Source organism: Uloborus diversus, chromosome 2, assembly GCF_026930045.1.
Source record: "Uloborus diversus isolate 005 chromosome 2, Udiv.v.3.1, whole genome shotgun sequence".
Classification (NCBI taxonomy): domain Eukaryota; kingdom Metazoa; phylum Arthropoda; class Arachnida; order Araneae; family Uloboridae; genus Uloborus; species Uloborus diversus.
Window position 1 is genome coordinate 179620454 of NC_072732.1, and position 19371 is coordinate 179639824.

Here is a 19371-nt window from a genome sequence, read left to right on the forward strand (position 1 = left end):
CCTCCTCCCTCCGCCTCTTTCCCTATTCTTCCGTATTAACACAAAGATGGTATCTGCAAGTGAGCGGAAAATTGTTTTTTTTCCCTCCTGCATACGTTTGATTTAAATGTAACTTTCTCAGAAACTTTTGAAGAAAAAAAACAATTATATTTACAAATAACAATAAAACACTCTATTTAGGTAAAATATGTCACAGAACCACCTGGTGACTTTAACCATTGTCGTAACCAGACTTGTTTCGAGAAGGGACCTAATTCTCGTGAACTCTATATGATCGAAAACATTTAATTTTTTCGTTTATTCTATTGATATTTTTATGCGTATTTTAATTGAAGAAGTGCTACTTAAAAGTGTATTATAATGAGAAAAGATGTAGTACCTTTAAAATGAAAAAAAAAAATGCTACATATCTGCGCCCACTTGAATATTCGATGCCTTTTTTAAAACTAAAAAGAATACATGCGTGTACTCATACAAGCGCTTTTGAAGGGGAAAAAAATAAATTCATATTTTTTTTTTTTTTTTTGAGATTTATTAAATACGTACAAAATTTTTCAACTTTGAATTTAAAGAACTTTAATGTTCTTGTTAGTGTCATTATTTAAAATCGGAAGGAAACGCTGCATTGTTTTGAAAGAAATGATAGTTGCAATAACATTAATAGGAATACTGCAGATAAAGCAGATTTTCTACAATTCTTAGATTATAATAATTTTGTTTTACAAATAAAATAGAAAAGTAAACAAATAAATTAATTATACATAATATAGTAATACTAATTGTTTCAGCAAAAGAAGTACGTAATAAAAATGAAATTCTTAGAAAAACTTTGTATAATTTCGGATTGATTTGAACGCTAGAACCCATTCCTTGAATACGGCTTTGACATTAACTCAATTTTGTTGAAAGGTGCTGACACGACTTTGTGCTTAGCACGGCAGTACAGCCTTGCAATCAGCTTGCACTTTCCATGCCTATTGAGCTCAAGATATACAAATTCACAACATAATGCATCCCGGAACTGAGCCTTCTAACCCATAAAGATTATCTTCCAAATAATAAACGGGAAGCAACGGATCCACCATTTCTGATGAATATAAATGAAGTCGATTCCTCCTATTACTTCCTCTCAGATTCTGCGCATCAATTCAACGTTAAGTCGATTGTCTGTAAATGAGATGAACCTCGACTAAAATCTCTTGATCGTGTTGAGCAGGAAGACCCCCCGTAATTCATTCGATTGTCACAATGCTTTCGATTTTTCAGAGTGATGGTGAGGAATAATTTTATTTCTCGTGTTCGATTTCGAGTGACACCCTTTGTTGTTTTCGAACTCTGTTGTTTTCAAACAAACAATCCAAGAAGGGTTGTTTAGGATCCTTTGTCGAGGAGAAGAATTTTGATGTGTAGCATTAAATGCTTAAATTTTCTTGAATGATAATCAGTTTGCATTTTGTTGATTGCATTTTGAATTATGTTTCATTGCATTTGCTTTTGCTACATTGTTTCGTACGTTTAATGATTGAATAATAAATCTGAGTGCATTCTTGTGTACTGATACACTGACAAAAATGAAGTTTTCAAAAATGAATACATTCATGCTTTCAAATTTTCTTGAAACCTTTTGTTTTAAATATGAGTACCCATGTTTTTAAATAGTGTGCTGAATTATTTCATACTCAAAAAGGATTACATAATACTCAGTTTTAAAATTATTACATAGTCAAAAATTAACACATATTCCTCAAAAATGAGCGCACATGTTGATTTTAGTATTTGATGAGTACTTGAATGTTTCAAATTTGAATACCACGTAGTCGGAACCATTTTGACTAGCGATATATTCAAATTTGGGTACTTTTTCGTCATTTTTTTAAATCGTCATTGTCACTGTCAAATTTATAGTAAGATTTCACAGTGGTGGCCTGATCGGTAAGACATCGAACTTGTGACCAGAGGATCTTGGGTTCAATCCCAGCCGGTCGAAGATCCACCGTCGTCATTAATGGTGACTGGGGGACGTTGAATATGCTCGTGGTCACAATGTCCTCATATAGGAAAGATACCTCTGGGGGTGCCGGTCCAGGTTTTGCTTGGCTTCTGGTTTGGATCAAAAAATCAGAGCTGTCTTCAGAGTCCCGTCCAACTGATTAAACCATAAATAGTGGTAGGTACGGGGCACCCTGAAGTGAAAAGTGTATTGATAAGATATAATTAATTTGTTAACTAGAGAAACGACATCGGTGTTGATGCTTTCCAACTTTTAATGCTTTTGTTACAGCATCAACATTTCTAACATTGATACTATCGGTTTGATGTCAGTTGAATACTTTTGTTTTGCATTTAATGTTTATATTTCGTCAATTCTTTATTTTTTAGTAAAAAAATTCATCACCAAAAAAAAAAATTTTTTTTGATAGTTTCGAACATTGAATGTTTCATCAAAGCATTTTCCAGTTTTTACAAAAAAAAAAAAAAATATAATTTGTTAATGAAAAACAGTAGGCATTATTCGAAAAAATTAACAAACCTTTCATTTTTTTTTTTAATCTGAATAAAAATAAGGAAGAGTTTGAAAAAAGTACTTTCCCCAATGCAATAAGAATTTAATGCTTACTCATTTGTTGTTTCTAAAAATGTACTTTATTATCATTAGTGCGTAATTAAAACCATATTATGTACTATTGATAGACGAATTCGTGCATAAATTATTTGTATTCGCCCGTTTTTTAAATACATGTCGAACTTTGCGGACATGTATGACCATTAATAACACTTAGAGGGATAAACCATGAAAGTGCTTCATAGTTTGAAATTTAGGTGAAAACAATTTTAGCGTGATGACTAATTTATCCCAGTAACTACAAAAAAATATATATAGTATTTCGGTACCACTCTTATTCGTTTGTGTAAAGTAATTTGTAATTTTTATCTGACAAACTTTCATAATAAAGCAAAATTGAAACATAAAAAAAAAGTAAACATCTTTTTTATTTTTCGTCTTTATGTATAATTCAAACATGCAAAATTTTGCTGTTAAATCATAATACGAATATTAATCTTTTGAATATTATGCAAATATTAATACATAGTTGCTCACCAGTTATTATGAAGATTGAACAAGAATAGAAATGCATTTTTAGAAATTCTAATGCGAGCATAACGATTGAAATAGGGGGAAAAATCATGTTTTTATTGCTAAGTATTTCCTTGTAAAATTTTAGAAAGGTCAAAGTTCCACCGATTCCGATGCATTATTTGAGTATGAAACGATTTATAGCTTTATTTATTAAATACTCTTTTTAAACAAATATCACTCTCCAATTATATCCTAAGCAGTATTAAGAGCTCTATTTTGATCTCACTTCCTCTTGTTTTTCAGGAAACTTACCTGCAATAAAAAATGCATAGTGCGCATAAAAATCCTTTCATTGCTTCAATTTATAGGTTATACATTTCTCCAATGCGTACCATATTAAGAACAATAGTCTTATGAAGCAAAACGAATATCATCTTTTTTTCGAAATCGTGGTGTATCAACCCGTTCTAAAAAGCCCATTTTCAGCCTAACGGGGTTTTATTGGGCATAAAAGCTAACGTCCGTTGATCTCAAAACATCGATGATAAATCGTGTATCACGATCTCTTAGGGAAACAAAGCTACTGGTTTTGTTTAGGGCACTCGAAATTCTAGAGAGTTTAGAATCGTCCGGATTTTCTCCCACGCTTCGCACGAAATGTGACTGAAATGTTCTAGGGAGGTGAGAATCGCATATGAAAAGTTGGACAGGAAGTGGGACATAAGTGGAAAATTGAAACAGAAAGTAAGGTAAAACACTAGTAGTGGCGACTTCGTCAGTAGTGACCGCTTCAAGGTTTATAGCCACAATGAAGTATATTTTTAAATTGTAAGCCTACAATATTAATTGCCCCTTTTGAAACTAAATGAACGTTTTATAGCCTAATGCTTACTAAATCTTCCCAATTTCTAAAAATACCAGATTTTCAATTTGTTCAATTTTTATCAATTTTTTTCTCGAACCTCAAATTTGAACCAGCAGTGGCTACTAGAAAATCTGAAAATGTCAGTATTGACCATCAGAAATTCTCCCATACGAAGTATTTACATTACTTACTTCTCATTCAAATAACTGATGAATAAAATTGATTCAATATGATAGTTTCATTAAGTAACAACAAAAAATCACATTATTATTGTTCATTTCTTTCTTCAAAGTACAAAAGTAAACTTGAAGTGGCCACTACTGAAGCACAGGTCACTACCCACTACTGGTGTTATACCTTAGATGAGACGATGGGCTTTACAAGAAGCACCGGGCAAAAATCATCATATATCTATGTATAATAGCAAATGATTGAGTAACGCTCCTGGCGTCATCAACAACAATGAAACTCACGCCAAGGCATGATAATTTGATAATATTTTTTTTTTTTTTTTGGTTATGTTTGACGTGCAGGAGAACAATTTATTTTGACGAGGCTGAACTGGATCTGGTAACTTAATTGTTTTACTGGTGAGATTTATTTTAGGAGAATGAATAAATGAAAAAAAAGGTCAACAATGAACGCTATCTATTGGAGTTTAGGGTTCATCCACTGGTGTTAGGGTTAAAATTTCAACTATCAAAATGTCACCAAGCAGGCAATTGCTTCGATCAAATGTAGAAGCAATTTTCACCCGTCATACCTTGACGGACGATTTTCTAGTTCATTAAAACAATAGATTTCGTACAAGTTCTAATTCCGAAAATTAGACAATACGTTTAGAACATACATTTATAATTTATAATTCCAAAAATTTATCATGCATTTGAAATCATAAGCTTTCAGGCGTGTTTACTATTAAATCTTTTTTTCGCTGTAATCACATTCATTTTTTTTCTTATGAAAAAACGCACTCGTTTCTTTCTTTTTATTTCATTTGGTAATCATCTTAGCTATTGCTGTGAAAGTAATCTGAACTTATATGAGGTCTAATGCCTCTAGCTCATTTATAGCTAATCCGAACTGATGATTCCCCCGAAAGGTGAAACTGCTTTCTTTGGAATCCGAAACTGGTAGTTTTGTAAAACTTGTACTTCCTGGCTGTAAAGAGCGATTATGCTACCAAAAAAAATAACAGCAATTGAGTTTTAACTTTTTTTTAAAATTTATCTGCATAAATAATTCATTAGCATTATGACGTTGACTATTTTTAGAGCAACATTCATTTATTTATTTAATTCATTATCTTTTGGCCAAAATCCTAAAATGTCAGACGAGTTCAATATTAGTCTTTTTTTTTTTTTTTCTGAAATCATCACAAAACGTTTGAATGTACATTTGGACGATAAAAACACATTTTATTATTTTTTCCTTCAGTTCTTAACAATTTTAGCCGTTATTGTGAAGGTAATTTCAATATATGTGTGAGGTGTGTTGCTTCTACCTCAGTTGTGGCAGTTATAGCTATTGTGAACAAATCATTTCACATTTGAGTGTGAAGCTGCTTTCTCTGGAACCCGTAGCGAGTTGTTCGGTATCGCTTGTAATTCTGCTAAGCTCCGGCTAAAGAACAATCCCTTGTAGCTCTATACCCAAGATTTTACCTGCACCTTACGAGGTTGAGCCGCACCATGTTTGCGGATCCCTCTCTGGTGGGCTGAATAATTTAAGTTGCCTATGAGAGTACAATATAGCTTATATGAAAGTTTTACTCTCTTGCAGGGTCGTCCGAAAAGGGGGGGGGGGGCGATCGGGGCAATCGCCCTGGGCGCCATGAAATGAGGGGGTGCCTATTTTTTCCTAGTACACGAAAATATTCCTCTCTCCCAGTCTCCAATTCTTTCGTTTCCTTTGTATCATTAAAGCAGACACAAATTCTAAGAATATAACTTTTTAGATCCAACAAAAGCACTTCTTCTTTGTCTATTCACATCAAATGACTTGGAATTCTGGCCCTGCTTGCGGTGACGTAACTAGAAAAAAAAGTTTTAGATTGGCACATTGAAAAAAAAAATTGATCTGATAGATCCCTGTAAAAATTTTGAAACTTTTTGCTTTAAAAACACAATTTAGATTTTTTTTTCAGATGCTACAGGGAAAAAAGGTATAGGTGTCTCAACGGAAATTTCTAGAAATTGAAGCCTTAAAAACGCGATTATAGGCCATGTTTTTTGATGTTAGGGTAAGGGATGGAGCTCAGGGACTGTGACCGCTCGATTTTTTTAAAAAAACATAGAAATCAATTTCTTCTCCCCCTTCAAGTTTTTGAAATTGAAGTTTCAAAAACACAATTTTAGACAAACTTTGAAGATTTAAGGGAAGAAGGATCTGAAGCCCTTCCCTGTAAATTTTTCAAAATAATGATCCAAAACATTTAAGCAATATTTTACTTTTAGGAGCTGTTCCACTTACATTTTTGAAAGTGTCGATTAAGAAACCCACTGCTTGTGATATTAAAAAAAGGTTGTATGGGGAAACTTCCCGATTATTTTTTGAAACTCAAGTCTTAAAAATGCAGTTGTAAGGCCTACTTTTTAATATTAGAGCCGTTAATTTTACGAAATAAAAGCTCCAAAAACGCAATTCTAAGCGATTTTCGGTGCTGTTGAGTATTTGGGGGCTTTTTCCTGAAACTTACAAAAATGTGTTGCAAAAAATGACATCTTTGTTTTTAACGTATATGAAAGCTGGTATTAAGTTGGTATGAGTGAAGCCAAAAAACTCTTGAAAATAATCATTGGATAAGTTCAGATTGAAATTAACTTTTGATGTAATAAACTTCGATAAATACATTTCATATTTATAACCAACAAATTATTTATTTGTGTTCTTAGTTTAATCAATAGGAGTAAATAATTCAGTTTTAATTCTTTTTTCTTATGGGATGGATGTTAAAATCCAAATATTTTACAAGATAAATATTTGGATTTTTAACATTTCTATTTTTCGCAATGATTTTGGGATATTAAAATATTAGAAAGATTTATTGATTGTGTTTCAATTTGCGTTATTCATAGCCCTCTGATTGTTTTGTTCATTTATATTTAAAAAAAATGCAAGTATGACGTGCGTTCACACGTACACTGATGTTATAACTTGACTTTTCTGTGTGTATGGGGAGGGGAGGGGCACCAGGAAACTCTCTCCCCGGGTACCGTCAGCTTTTCGGACGGCCCTGCTCTCTTCAGCTCAGTTATGACAGACTCATGCCCCCCCCCCCCCCCAATAAGAATGAATCTACATACTATTAATGCCGTTTTGTAATGCCGTAACTGTTTGGTACTTGATCATAATTATGCTCTGGCTATGCAGTATATGTACTTGTAGCTTTTACATATTTTCCTTTTCATAGGAAATCAACTGTAGGAGAGTCGTAAAAATTGATAAATGTAATAATTCAACATTTTCTTTCATTATATGTGTAAAAAATATAGAATTGTTGCATTTATTAATTTTTAGGACTCTCGTTCCTATATATATATATATATATATATATATATATATATATATATATATATATATATATATATATATATATATATATATATATATATATATATATATATATATATAAATAAATATATATATATATATATGCATATATAAAGCTTACAAAATTATAGTGTTATTGGAGACTTTAATGAGGAGGTTACGATCCATGTCTCTTAGTTATAATATAAAATATTTTACACAGCTGAAATAAAATCCAGAGTCATGTCGCGCTTGATAAATTTAAACTAATAGGAGTTGTTATTTATCTCAAATCCCTTGCGTTTAAAAACATTGCACTGACGACCGTGAACTTTTCTCGCAAATCACTTTGTTTTCTGTCGAAATTTCTACAAAACTTCATAAAGTTTAAATTTTGGTTAAAGTAAAATATTTACTAAAACTATTAAAAATATTTTCCTTCTAATGGTTTTCATTTTTTTTTTTTTTTTTTGTGCTATTTATGTAATGCGTTTTGGGCCATTTTGAATTTCTGCAGAAAGTGTGTTAGTAAGAGCTTTAACATGATTTTAATCTCTAAGTGTCTGTTATCTGACGCTGACAGAAAACAACAACCAAGTTAGTTTAGTTCATTTTTAATCGATATACGTAGATCGTAATCTTAAAACGTTTGTAGGACGAGATTGTCTTTATTATATTAAAATGTAATTTCAACCGATATTTCAAGACAAAAATGGTATGCGAAAGAATAGGAACCTGTAGTTTTTTTTTTTTTTTTTTAATTTTGCTATAAAATAGACTACTTGCAACACAAGAAAGAAAACAAATATGTAGCAGATAGAGACCACAGTTAAAAATTACATGTAAGAACAAAAACAATAACACTAAAACCGGCTGAAAACAATGTTTAAATTAATAGTAATAATAATAAGATGAAGAAGAATACGTTGAGTGAAATAAAATTAAAAAACATAAATGGATTTGAAAAAAATAGTTTATATTGAAAATAAAGTTTCTTATCATCTGTTTTAACAGTTTTTGCTCTTGAAATTTTGTACTGATATCTTCAGCATTAATGTCCAGCTATAATGACTGACGGTAGCACTTTCGTGTTGGAAAGCTTAAAACTAATTATGCTTAAAATTATGTGTTGAAAATCAATGGTCGAGAGAAGATAATGTTTTCTAGTATGCTTCACCAAAATATATATCCGCCAAGAAACATACTTTGTATGCTAAAGAAGTTTTATTTGCTGAAGTATAAAGCGACGTATTTTATTTCGAACAATAATCTTTCATATTTCAATACACCATTTTTGTTTACATCGTGTCAAAAGGTGTTAAAAGCGCAAAAATTGACCAGCATCTTCAGAACAGAAATCTGTAGAATGAATTTCGTGAAAAGGAGGCGTCTCAATTTCATAACTGAAGATCATTCGGATGCATAACAAGTCCTTTTCGAATATGAGTAATACAAAAGAAGGCTCTTTAATAACAATCATTCAAAACCCGATTTTCATAGGTGAAAGTAAGAATACCTGATGAAAGTGTGGTCATAATTTCCATCTCTTATAAATCAATTGTGTCTTTTCTCCCTCTAACAATGCAGGTGACTAGAAATGCATCAGACAAATAAATACAGCCTTGCGGTCTGCTGTGATTGAAAGATGCACGCCCTGTCCATTAAAGCAGAAGGTCAGTTAATCCTAAAACCAGCCTGTATGAAAAACGTTGAGTATCCGGTTTGATTTCGATCACTTTAACCTTAACTGCTCCCTAATCACCCTCTAACCACTGACCATGAAATGCTGTTGTTAAATTTCGCTCAGAATTCTGGGCGTTGGAATGCATATGTGTTAATTAAATGCCTCAGCGTCCCGTATCAACAATGGCTACTGATTAAGATTCTGGAGTCGTTCTTTCTCTTGTGACTCAGCGATTGAATTACGTTTCTCAATATTGATTGATGCCATTAATGATGGTCGATTGCAATGCATTTTGAAAAGAAAAAAAAATAGCGGGACAAAATTTAAGGTTTAAGGAATAAGATGATTTTTTTTTTTTGGAATGTTATAGCTTCGAGGACATTTTCGTGGTTAATTTTCTCCTCCCTTAAGGGATGATGACTCTCACCGTGTGATTAATCGTTCATTTAAAAAAATTGTGAAAGAAAGTTTCCACTGCAATGAAAATATCCGAAATAATGATCAACCATGGAAAAAAATGAAGCAATTATATCCAAGTAATGCAATTCCAAAATGACGCCAATTAGAGATTTCTAAGAACATAATTTATAAAAACCCTGAAGATCTGCCTAGACTCCAAAACGAGCAAAGAACCTACATTTTTGGTTCAAGACTGTTCCGTATTTCTCAATCAATAGAAACTGATGTCAAAAATGAATGATCAAATTTTAAATACTTTAGTGTTTTTGAAACTATAATGGACATCAAATTATTTTCCGTTGGAATAAAAAATTACCATATAATAAATACATTATTTTTGCTTTATAAATCATTTCCTCTTTTGTGTTTTCTTTTTTAAAGAAATGCTTTGTAATAAAAAGTAGACATCAGATCCATCAAGTTACTCAATAGCAATCATTTATTTTTTTCATCTTATCACTATTTTTTATCCGTGGAAATGAAAAAGTTTCTTTTTTTTTTACTTAGCCCACTAAATTAAAATAACTGAAAATGTTTGAAATAAAAATTCATAAGTATTATTCAATGACGCTCAAAAAAGGGCTCAAATTTTCAAAAAAAAAAAAAAAAAAAAAAAAAAAAGAAAGAAAGAAAGAAAGAAAAGAAAATGGAGACTCGTGTTTAACTTGCATTTCAATGCGAAAAACATGGACTTTTGTATATCTAACCACGTTTCTGCCATTTATTTTTTGTGAATTTCTCCTTTTTGTATGTATTGTAGATTATTACCCTCACAGTATTATCTTCGGTTTGGTTGTATTTATTAGTATAGTTGAGTTTTTATGACAAAAAATGCTTCCTGCTCATTAGAAAAGCTTTCTCATAAGTTGACGCAAGGTATCATCACTCTTCGAGTGTATTTTTAAATAATAAATTTATTAGTTCTTTCGCATCGAAAACTTCTATTTTGATCTATCACTTGCAGTTGGTTTAGTCCTTCGTTTCCAGAAATACTCCTTGTCTTATGTGCAGTAAAGTTTTGAACGTTACTTGATACTGATGTTCATACAGAGCTAAATTTAAACACATCAAACAGTGTCAGTAAGCCACTAATGTAAGATCCGGTTTCAGCTGTTAGAATGGAATTAAAATAATATTTCTCGAATAAAGAACGGGAGAAAAAGTTCAATGAAAAAGTTCTAGAAAAAGTTCTGTGAATGAATTTCCCTGTTCCCTTCCCTTTCAATGCATCAAAACTGCAACGTGAAAACCAAAAGTGACTGTAATTCAAAAAGAGTAACTATATATCAGTTTCCTTGGCAGTAGTACCTTCCAAACATAATCAAAATCACTAAAAAATAGTTCCGGAAACGGTCATTGCTTTGTTCCCGTATACAAAAAACTACGTCCGACCTTCCAACTAAAGTGGGAAAAATATGTTGTTTAATAAAAGAACCGCTAAGTTAGCAGTATTCGTAAAAGGCGCGGTGACAACAAAGAGTAACTTTTTATTCGGAACTAGCAGCACTTTTTGTTTAGGCTCTGTATTCAGCGGTGCTTAACGAACCAGGCCATTTTTTCTCATGGCGATGCATTACCCCGTGTTCCGTAGCAGATGAACACACACAGAACGTCACTGAATTTTGGTCAGTGTTATTTGCGGTTGAAACTCTCTCTCTCTTTTTTTTTTTCTGACAGAACCTTCGTTTCTGTGAATAGATAAGAGGTTAACAACTCATAGTGTGTCATTTAAATTTATTCAAAAAACAATGTGGTAAACATGTTCAAGGAAAAATGTTCAGTGTTATGTAGACAGCGCAAATATAAACAGTACATATTCCATTATTCATAATTTTCCTCATTGCTAGCTGTAAGTTGTCAACAAAAGGTACATTAACAACATGTTAATGTATCTTTTGTTGATAAGTGGTATTCAGGAAAGATGAATGCTAAGAGGCCGAATCATCCTGCCCTTCTGTATTGGCTGAAAATGTATACTTGGCAGAAAATAATGATAAAGAAGACTTTCAATGCATACATGGATATGTGTTTCAATTATGTTCTCAAGAAAGTTATATCAGGTCATGTATGTGTATAAACGCATACAGCACATCATTGAGTTTTTAGTATTATTTGAGGCTGATACATTTTTTTTTTTCACAACCTTCGTTTCTGTGAATAGATATGAGGTTAACATCTCATACTCCATATTTTTAATTTATATGAGAACAATGTCATAAACATGTTCAAGGAAAAATCTTCACTATAATAAGGAGAGCTTTTATTCAAATTACACTTCTTTATTCATCATTTTCGTCTTAGCTGGAGCTAATACGTTAATGTGTTTCAGTTGATAAGAGTCATTAAGAAATAGAAAATATCATTGCCATGAAACGAAATCTGAGGGAGATATTTCTGGTATAACTGAAAATTTGTGTGGGACAGATTTAAAAAAACATCCATGAGTGGTTTTAAATGCTTAAACAATATTTCAAAACTAAGTCATAGCACGTTTGGTTACATAAATATAAAAAAGTAATTACAAAATTAAAGCAAAATAATCCTTTATGACGGGGGAAAATCTCAAATAAATGGGTGTTTAAGTACTCTACTGGTTACTTGTTACGTAAGCGCACAAGGCGATACAGTAGAGCTTCGGAGCATAAAACTCTCGAACGATGCTTGGTGTCATCTCGTTCCCCAGTTTGCTGTGTGAGCCTGAGTATTGTCCTGTTTTAAAGTGGCCCTTGGGAGCCCCACCATGAGTGTCAGCACATGTGAATGAAGCTTGCCAGAAACGTACTGTTTTGCTATCATAGCGTTGTGGATTAATGCCGAAAATGAATCTGTATTCGCTTAAGACTATATGGGTCCATTCGGTTGCTGTTCTTATTCAATCTCGTCGAACACGACACTACACAGTGTAAAAGCCGTAATTCCGCCTAATAGGTCCTCTGGAGCCATTTTTTAACAGGACAATGCTTGGTCCCACACAGCAATAGGTGTCAAGGGGCTTCCTCCTCTACAGTAACATCTTTTCTGACTTGCATGATCTCTTGATTCGTCACAGATTGAGAAAAACTAAGAAGCCTGGAACAGTAAGTTGGGTAGCCTATGAATTTGATCGACTTAGTGGCGCGTTTTCCGTAACTGTGGTACGAGATGATTTAGGACATCGTATGAATTTTATTTCTTAATGCTCGCTTGTATTGCTTCGTACATTCATGCTAGAAGTTGAAATACAAGGTTATAGAACCTACAATGATTTGTGGTTTTTCCTGAAATAGATATTCATTTCGCTTTTATTTTGCTATTTCTTTTTCTTATTAATGTTGTGCCCACAGATAAAACTTCGATTCATTCTTAAATCTTTCTAGTTGTGGTGATTTCTTTTTGCTTTTTTTTAAATTGTTTGTTTACAGAGTGTATTAAGCAGTTAGCATTTGTAAATAAAGTATCATTTGTTTCTAAGAATTTTTTCAACTATCGTTGTATTTATTTATTTATTTACTTATTTTTTTTTTTTTTTGCTTCACTATTAAGAATTATGCATTTGAAATAAGATTTTTATTGAAGGTTAATGTACATAAAACCTAATTTTTGATTTCCTTCCGAAATCAACCAACCACTCTTCCCAACGGGTCAATAGGGCATGAAAACATTGAATCAAGGTCAGACCATTATTTCCATCCATTTTGTTGAACCATCATTGTTTGGGTCTCTAAGGTAAAGTAGGAAATGAGATGTAAATTTCTAGATTAATTTTATTCATCACCGAGGTAAAGGCAAAAAAGATGCAGTCAGACCCTGGCATAGTGACATCAGACACAATGATTTCTCGGTTGAACCAAACTTTTTACTAGCCTCAAATAAACTTCTGTAAAATAATGATTTTTTTCAACACGCACAGAGAGTGTTTCAAGAATTGAAAATCCACTTATTGGGAACTGAGTTTTATCTATTTTTTCCCCAGTTTTGAAAAGAGAAAGAACGGCATAGATAGAACGGCATAGATAGAAGTTTAAGTACCCTGCACATCATAATACTTGTGTACAAAATTTCCTTTTCAAAACTGGGAGAAAATAAAAAAAAATTATCAGTTCAAAATCAGTGGATTTTCAATTTTTGAGAAATTCTCTGTGCGTGTTGAAAAAATCATTATTTCAATAGGAGTCTATTTGAGACTCTTTTTTTTTGGGGGGGGGGGGGAGAAGTCTCAAAAGAACTAATGAAAATAATGATTTTTTTTCAACACACACAAAGAATTTTTCAAGGATTGAAAATCTACTAAGTGTGGAATGATTATTTTCTTATTTTCTCGCAGTTTTGAAAAGGAAATTTAATACATAGGTATTATGATGTGCAAAGTAACTTAACTTCTACCTCAAATCCCTTTCTCTCACTTTTCTCGTTTAGAACATAAGGAGGGTCTCTACTCTTCAAAATAATTCTTAATGAATTAGCACATAGTTTTTTGACAAGAATTTCTGAAAAACATAAGCCTTTAACTATATTTGAGAAGGGGAAAAATGGGAAGCAAGAAAAATGGAAAATAATATTAAAAATCATTGAGTAGGCGAAAAAACGTTATCAAATATTTTTATGAATGCGAAGGAAATCTAATCGAATTAATTTTACTTAACTAAGAGTATTTTTATTATTCAAGATTATTTATTATGATTTACATTCCTCATTTTTACTTTTGTATTTTAACGTTTTTTGTATTATTTATTTTGATTAATGGTAAAGAAGATACGCAATTTTTTTTTTTTTTTTTTTTTGGTGGAGTGAATGCATTAAAATTTCTTTTCGAGGGTATTCCTGTTGTCACTCCATATATGCATTTACCTACGAGTTCATATTATTCACTTCAGTTCAACTATAACTTATTAAGAGGGCCCCAAACACAAAAAGCGTTAAATTTTGATTTTTTTAAAAATCATTTAAAAAACTTTTCCGTGTCTTTTTTTTTTTTTTTTTTTTGCTTAAAAGGACATTTGAAACATGTTTCTATTTTAATTAGAACGAAAGATATAATTAATTTTATTGCATGCATTTAACTAACGTTATATTTAATACTAAAACTTTAAACGCGTTTTTTTCCATGATGCAATTTTTTCCAGTTGTTTGCATTCAAACTCTTATAAATCCAGAGCTAATAAATATAAAGTAATGAAATTTGGAGTACATCTTTTTCAAACAGTTAAACAGCTTTCTTTAATTTTTCAGTGGTAAATTTGAAAAAAAAAAAAAAAAAAAATATATATATATATATATATATATATATATATATATATATATATATATATATATATATATTATATATATTCAAAAAATCATTAGATTATTTTTTTTTTTTTTTTTTGAAGTATTTTCGAAATTTTTCTTCGAATTTTTTCTATTTTTTATTGAATTAATGTTTTTTAAATCGCCGAATAAAAATTATAGCTCAGATATTTATACATAATTTTTTTAAAAAAAAATGAAAATTGACCAAGAATATTTTAAGTTCTAGTGATTTAAAGCAACCCCATTTTTTTAAAAAAACAAATTAAATTTAAATAAATTTAAAAAAAAACAATATTTATCTTATGATTTTGCTTATTAAATAATGAGTGAATGAGGGCAAAAAAGTTCAAAACTTTAAAGTAAAACTTAGATATTTTTTAAACCCCATAAATACAAATGACTCAAATGTAACATTTTACTTTTAAATCCATTCACAGCTGCTTAATAGAATCTTTTCAGCGTAGAATGGATACGAAAATGCATTAAAAATTTAAACTGCTCCTTTTGATCTAATTTCTGCAATTTCATTCAACAGCTGGAACAGACCCTGGAATATTCTCTGTTCCACAAAGAGGCTTGGAGGAACGCCACTTCGTTTGCTTGGAAATCCTTCAACGACACTCTTCTCCGGAGATGGTTCAAGAGCCTGTCCGTTCTAGGCACAGCGGCGCTACCGGAAGAGAAACTCAACGAGGTATGAGGTGCTGTTAACAGGTGGGAAATCCATTAACGGTGTTTGTCTCGGTGCTTGCCACACGTAAGAAAATAAACTACATTATTGAAGCTAGCTTTGCAAATGATGGACTTGAAGTTGGCAGAAAACTAGATTTTCATTCCATTCTTCGGGAAAAAATCAGTGTTGTTTCAATTCCAATTTTACAAATGATGGAACTGGAAATGGTGGATACAGAATCAGTTTTAATCCTATTATTCAGGAGGAAATCAGAGTGATTTCAATTTAATCAGCGTGATTCCAATTTCATTTTTACAAATGATGTAAATGAAGACGGCAGAAATCTAGAACCCATTTTAATGATGTTCATCAAAAGGAAAAGGGTATTATTTTTTTGTCTTGCTGTAACATACGTAGTAGGAAGTTAGTTTACGATGGCCATTTTCTTCCATGAACAAGCAAAATTATGCAGCTAATTAAATGACTTGATTGTTCACATTTTGTATTCATGTAAATTTGGCGTAAACCAGATTTTGATTTTTTTATTAGGCAAGAAATCGGCATGGTTTTAATTCCAGCTATACAAATGATGGATCCTGAATCAGTTTTAATGCTATTCTTCGGAAGGAAATCAGCATGATTTCAATTACGTTTTTATAAATATGGAATTGAAAATGACAGAAATCTAGAATCCATTTTCGGAAGGAAAATGGTATGATTTTTTAGTCTTGCTGTAATACACGTAGTAGTAAGTTTTTCACTGTGGCCATTTTGTTTTGAAAAAGTAAAATTATGCAGATAATTAAGTAGTTCAGTTGCTTAAAATTTTTACTGCTGTGGTCTTGGCAGTAAACCAGATTTTGATTAATTTCTTCGGCAAGAAATCAGTATGGCTTCAATTCCAGCTTTACAAATGATGGAATTGGAAATGATAGATCTAGAATCAGTTTTAATGCTAGTCTTGCTGTAACTCACGTAGCAGGAGGTTATGTTCAGGGTGACCATTTCTTTCCAAATAGTTAAAAGCTTTGAAAAAGTTAAATGATGTAGCTAATTAAAGGCTCACTTGCTCGCATTTTGGATTGCTGTGGGTTTCTCTCGTTTTGTATTATAAAACATGATTGTTTCATCAACCACGGAGTAGGTGTTTGCGAACTTGGATGCATTTTTTTTCCGTACTCTTACTTATGCTGCGTCATTTCTTTCTCACACCTAAGTACGAAGTTTTCGGTAATTTTTACGATAGTTAAAGATCGCATTCAAGATAAAATTAGTTTTTATCACCAATTGGCCAAAAAAAAAAAAAATTTAATTTGACTCCTTGAAGTCAAATTATGTTTTTCGCATTCACGCGTGTGTGTGTGTGTGTGTGTGTGTGTGTGTGTGTGTATGTAGGCGTGTGTGTTTGTGTCCAAGCATGAGTGTGCATGTATATAGGTATGTGTATGTATGAGTGTGTGTGTAGGTGTGTGTATGTATGCATGCATGAGCATGTGTGCAGGCACGTGTATGTGTGTGTGATATGCGTGTGTGTGTGTGTGTGTGTAGGATATGGACGCAACCTGGAGTCGGTTTTCGCTGGAGGAGCAGCATCGGGAGGGAGGTCGGCATTGCTGCTGCAGAGGGAGGCGGGAGGGGGGGGGGAAATAAAATCATAGGATCATCTAAACCGTCAAATGAGAACAATAAGCAATGTGATTGCTCAGAAAAAAAAAAAAAAAACTAACAAACCTGTATTATGATATCTAGACTTATGGCATTCTTCCGAATGAATTGTTTTGGTTCATATATTTATTTATTTATTTATTTAGTGCATAACAAATTTAGCTAGAAATTGAAATTCAAGAACAATATCAATATTTTTAAAAAATAACTCTGAGTTAGTCTCGAAGTTGCCAAATCAATGCTATGCCAAGTTTTACGAATCTAATGCAGGAAAAAAACAATTTGGACCAATATGAGCTAATACCAACTCATTCAATGAAATCATCGGAATCTGTAATCTCAAAAGCACCAAAGATATTCCCAAAAAAAAAGAGAAAGAAAATGTAAAAAAACAACGCTATATATATAAGCTTATTTATTTACGCTTATTACAAACATTCTAAGCGACTTATAAAGTACGTAAAACGTTAGACCTTTCGATTGATATGAAGATATGAAGCGTAAGAAGAATTTTTGCCCCAAAAAGTGAAATTTATGCTTAAAGAATTAAAGTAAAAAATTAACGAAAACGAGTGTTTTTTTCCTGTGTGTGTGTGTGTGTGCGTGTGTACATCTACGGTAATGGTGATAAGTTTTGAATTGGTAAATAATGATTTACCAATGGAAATGGAGCGAAAATATTTGAGAAAAATAATGAAAGATTATGCGTTATAGTTTAAAAAAGTGAGCGTGCTTCGGCTGTGTAATTTTCCTAACTACAAGAAGCTATGTAATTGTTGCATACAAGTTCACATTATTTTAAAACAATAAAAGAGCGTATTTTTAACTTTTTCGTTTCAGTTCAACCGGCTGAAAGCCGAAATGAAAAACACGTACAGCACGGCCAAAATTTGCCCTTATGTTCCCCCAGAAGGTGAAAAAGAAAGAAGCTTAGTAAAACAGAAAGACTGCAATTTGACATTAGAACCAGGTGAATATAACTGTCATTTCCCATTTTAAAAAATCACAAATTGATTGAAAAAATACTGGATTTAAGTTTAAGTAGCTTTTATTGAATGTTTGCAAAAGTTAAATTCAACTGGTTGCCCCAAAATACTGTTTAATAAAGAAAAGGCATAATATCAAATACAAAATGCTGTGATTATGCATATTTAAAAGGACTTTAGAAAGACCTGAATAGATACTGAATTAAATTAAAATAATCCATAACAATCTGAAAGAATTTAAAAATAAAATTATGTGTCACTAGAAAAGGCGTTACAATATTGGATAATGTTCCACTATTAACTTTAATGGGAATTCCACTTTACGGTGAAAATATTCAAGATGGTGTTAAAAACTATATCACCCAAATAAACTAATTTTTCAGAGAATGTTTTGCTTGTATTTTTAGTAAACATTTTACAAGTGATAATGTAATAAATTATTTTCATTCCTATTTTTAAAATAATTAGAACAAAAATTATCCATAATAGTTCAACTAAGGCTCATGTTATGAATGATTTTCATAATTTATTCATTTTTCATGTTTGTTTTCGCCTCTCTCATTTCTACACTCCTAAAGCTAGGCAAATAAATAAATTTTTCCAAGTATGGAATCTGTGACATGAAATTTAACTTAAATACTCACTTAACTTTGACTCCAAATAAATCGAATAAAAATGTTCATCCGGTGTTTCATTTTTCAGAAAAAAAAAAAACAGTATTACTTCCACAATCTGTGTCTTGAAGACAGCTAATTTTACACACTTTTGTGGTGTTTTTACTACAGTGTTGAACACCGATTTAACGAATTCATCGGGACCGAAACTTTAGTACGTTAAATCAAGGTTATTCGTATTGTCGGTGTGTAAAAAAATGCATTTACGTTATCTAAAAGCCCTAATACGAAATTGCGCATAAATATCCATAATTAGAAAGTGTATACATATCGTTAAGGTTCCACGAATTATTGCACGATAGTTAATTTGAAATTTTAAATTACTGAGTAATACTGAGTAATTACTGAGTGTTTGACAATTTCCTTGATACTTGACTCAAAATAGTTCTTTTTCGACTTTATGGGGAGAAGAAAATACTATGTCATCTTCAGCCTGATGCATGAAGCATCATATACGTTTTTAATTTCCAAGCCATATAAGTGATTT

At 31.6% G+C, this 19371-nt stretch overlaps 1 protein-coding gene across 1 annotated transcript in view; it reads left to right on the top strand.

Moving 5' to 3' along the window:
• Positions 1-19371, top strand: part of LOC129217523 (angiotensin-converting enzyme-like) — a 65215-nt gene that overhangs the window by 19189 nt on the left and 26655 nt on the right. The window contains exons 2-3 of the mRNA XM_054851839.1: positions 15422-15580; positions 18065-18194. Of these exons, the coding sequence (XP_054707814.1) occupies positions 18086-18194 (109 nt within the window). The 5' untranslated portion in view covers positions 15422-15580; positions 18065-18085. The remainder of the gene's footprint in view (positions 1-15421; positions 15581-18064; positions 18195-19371) is intronic.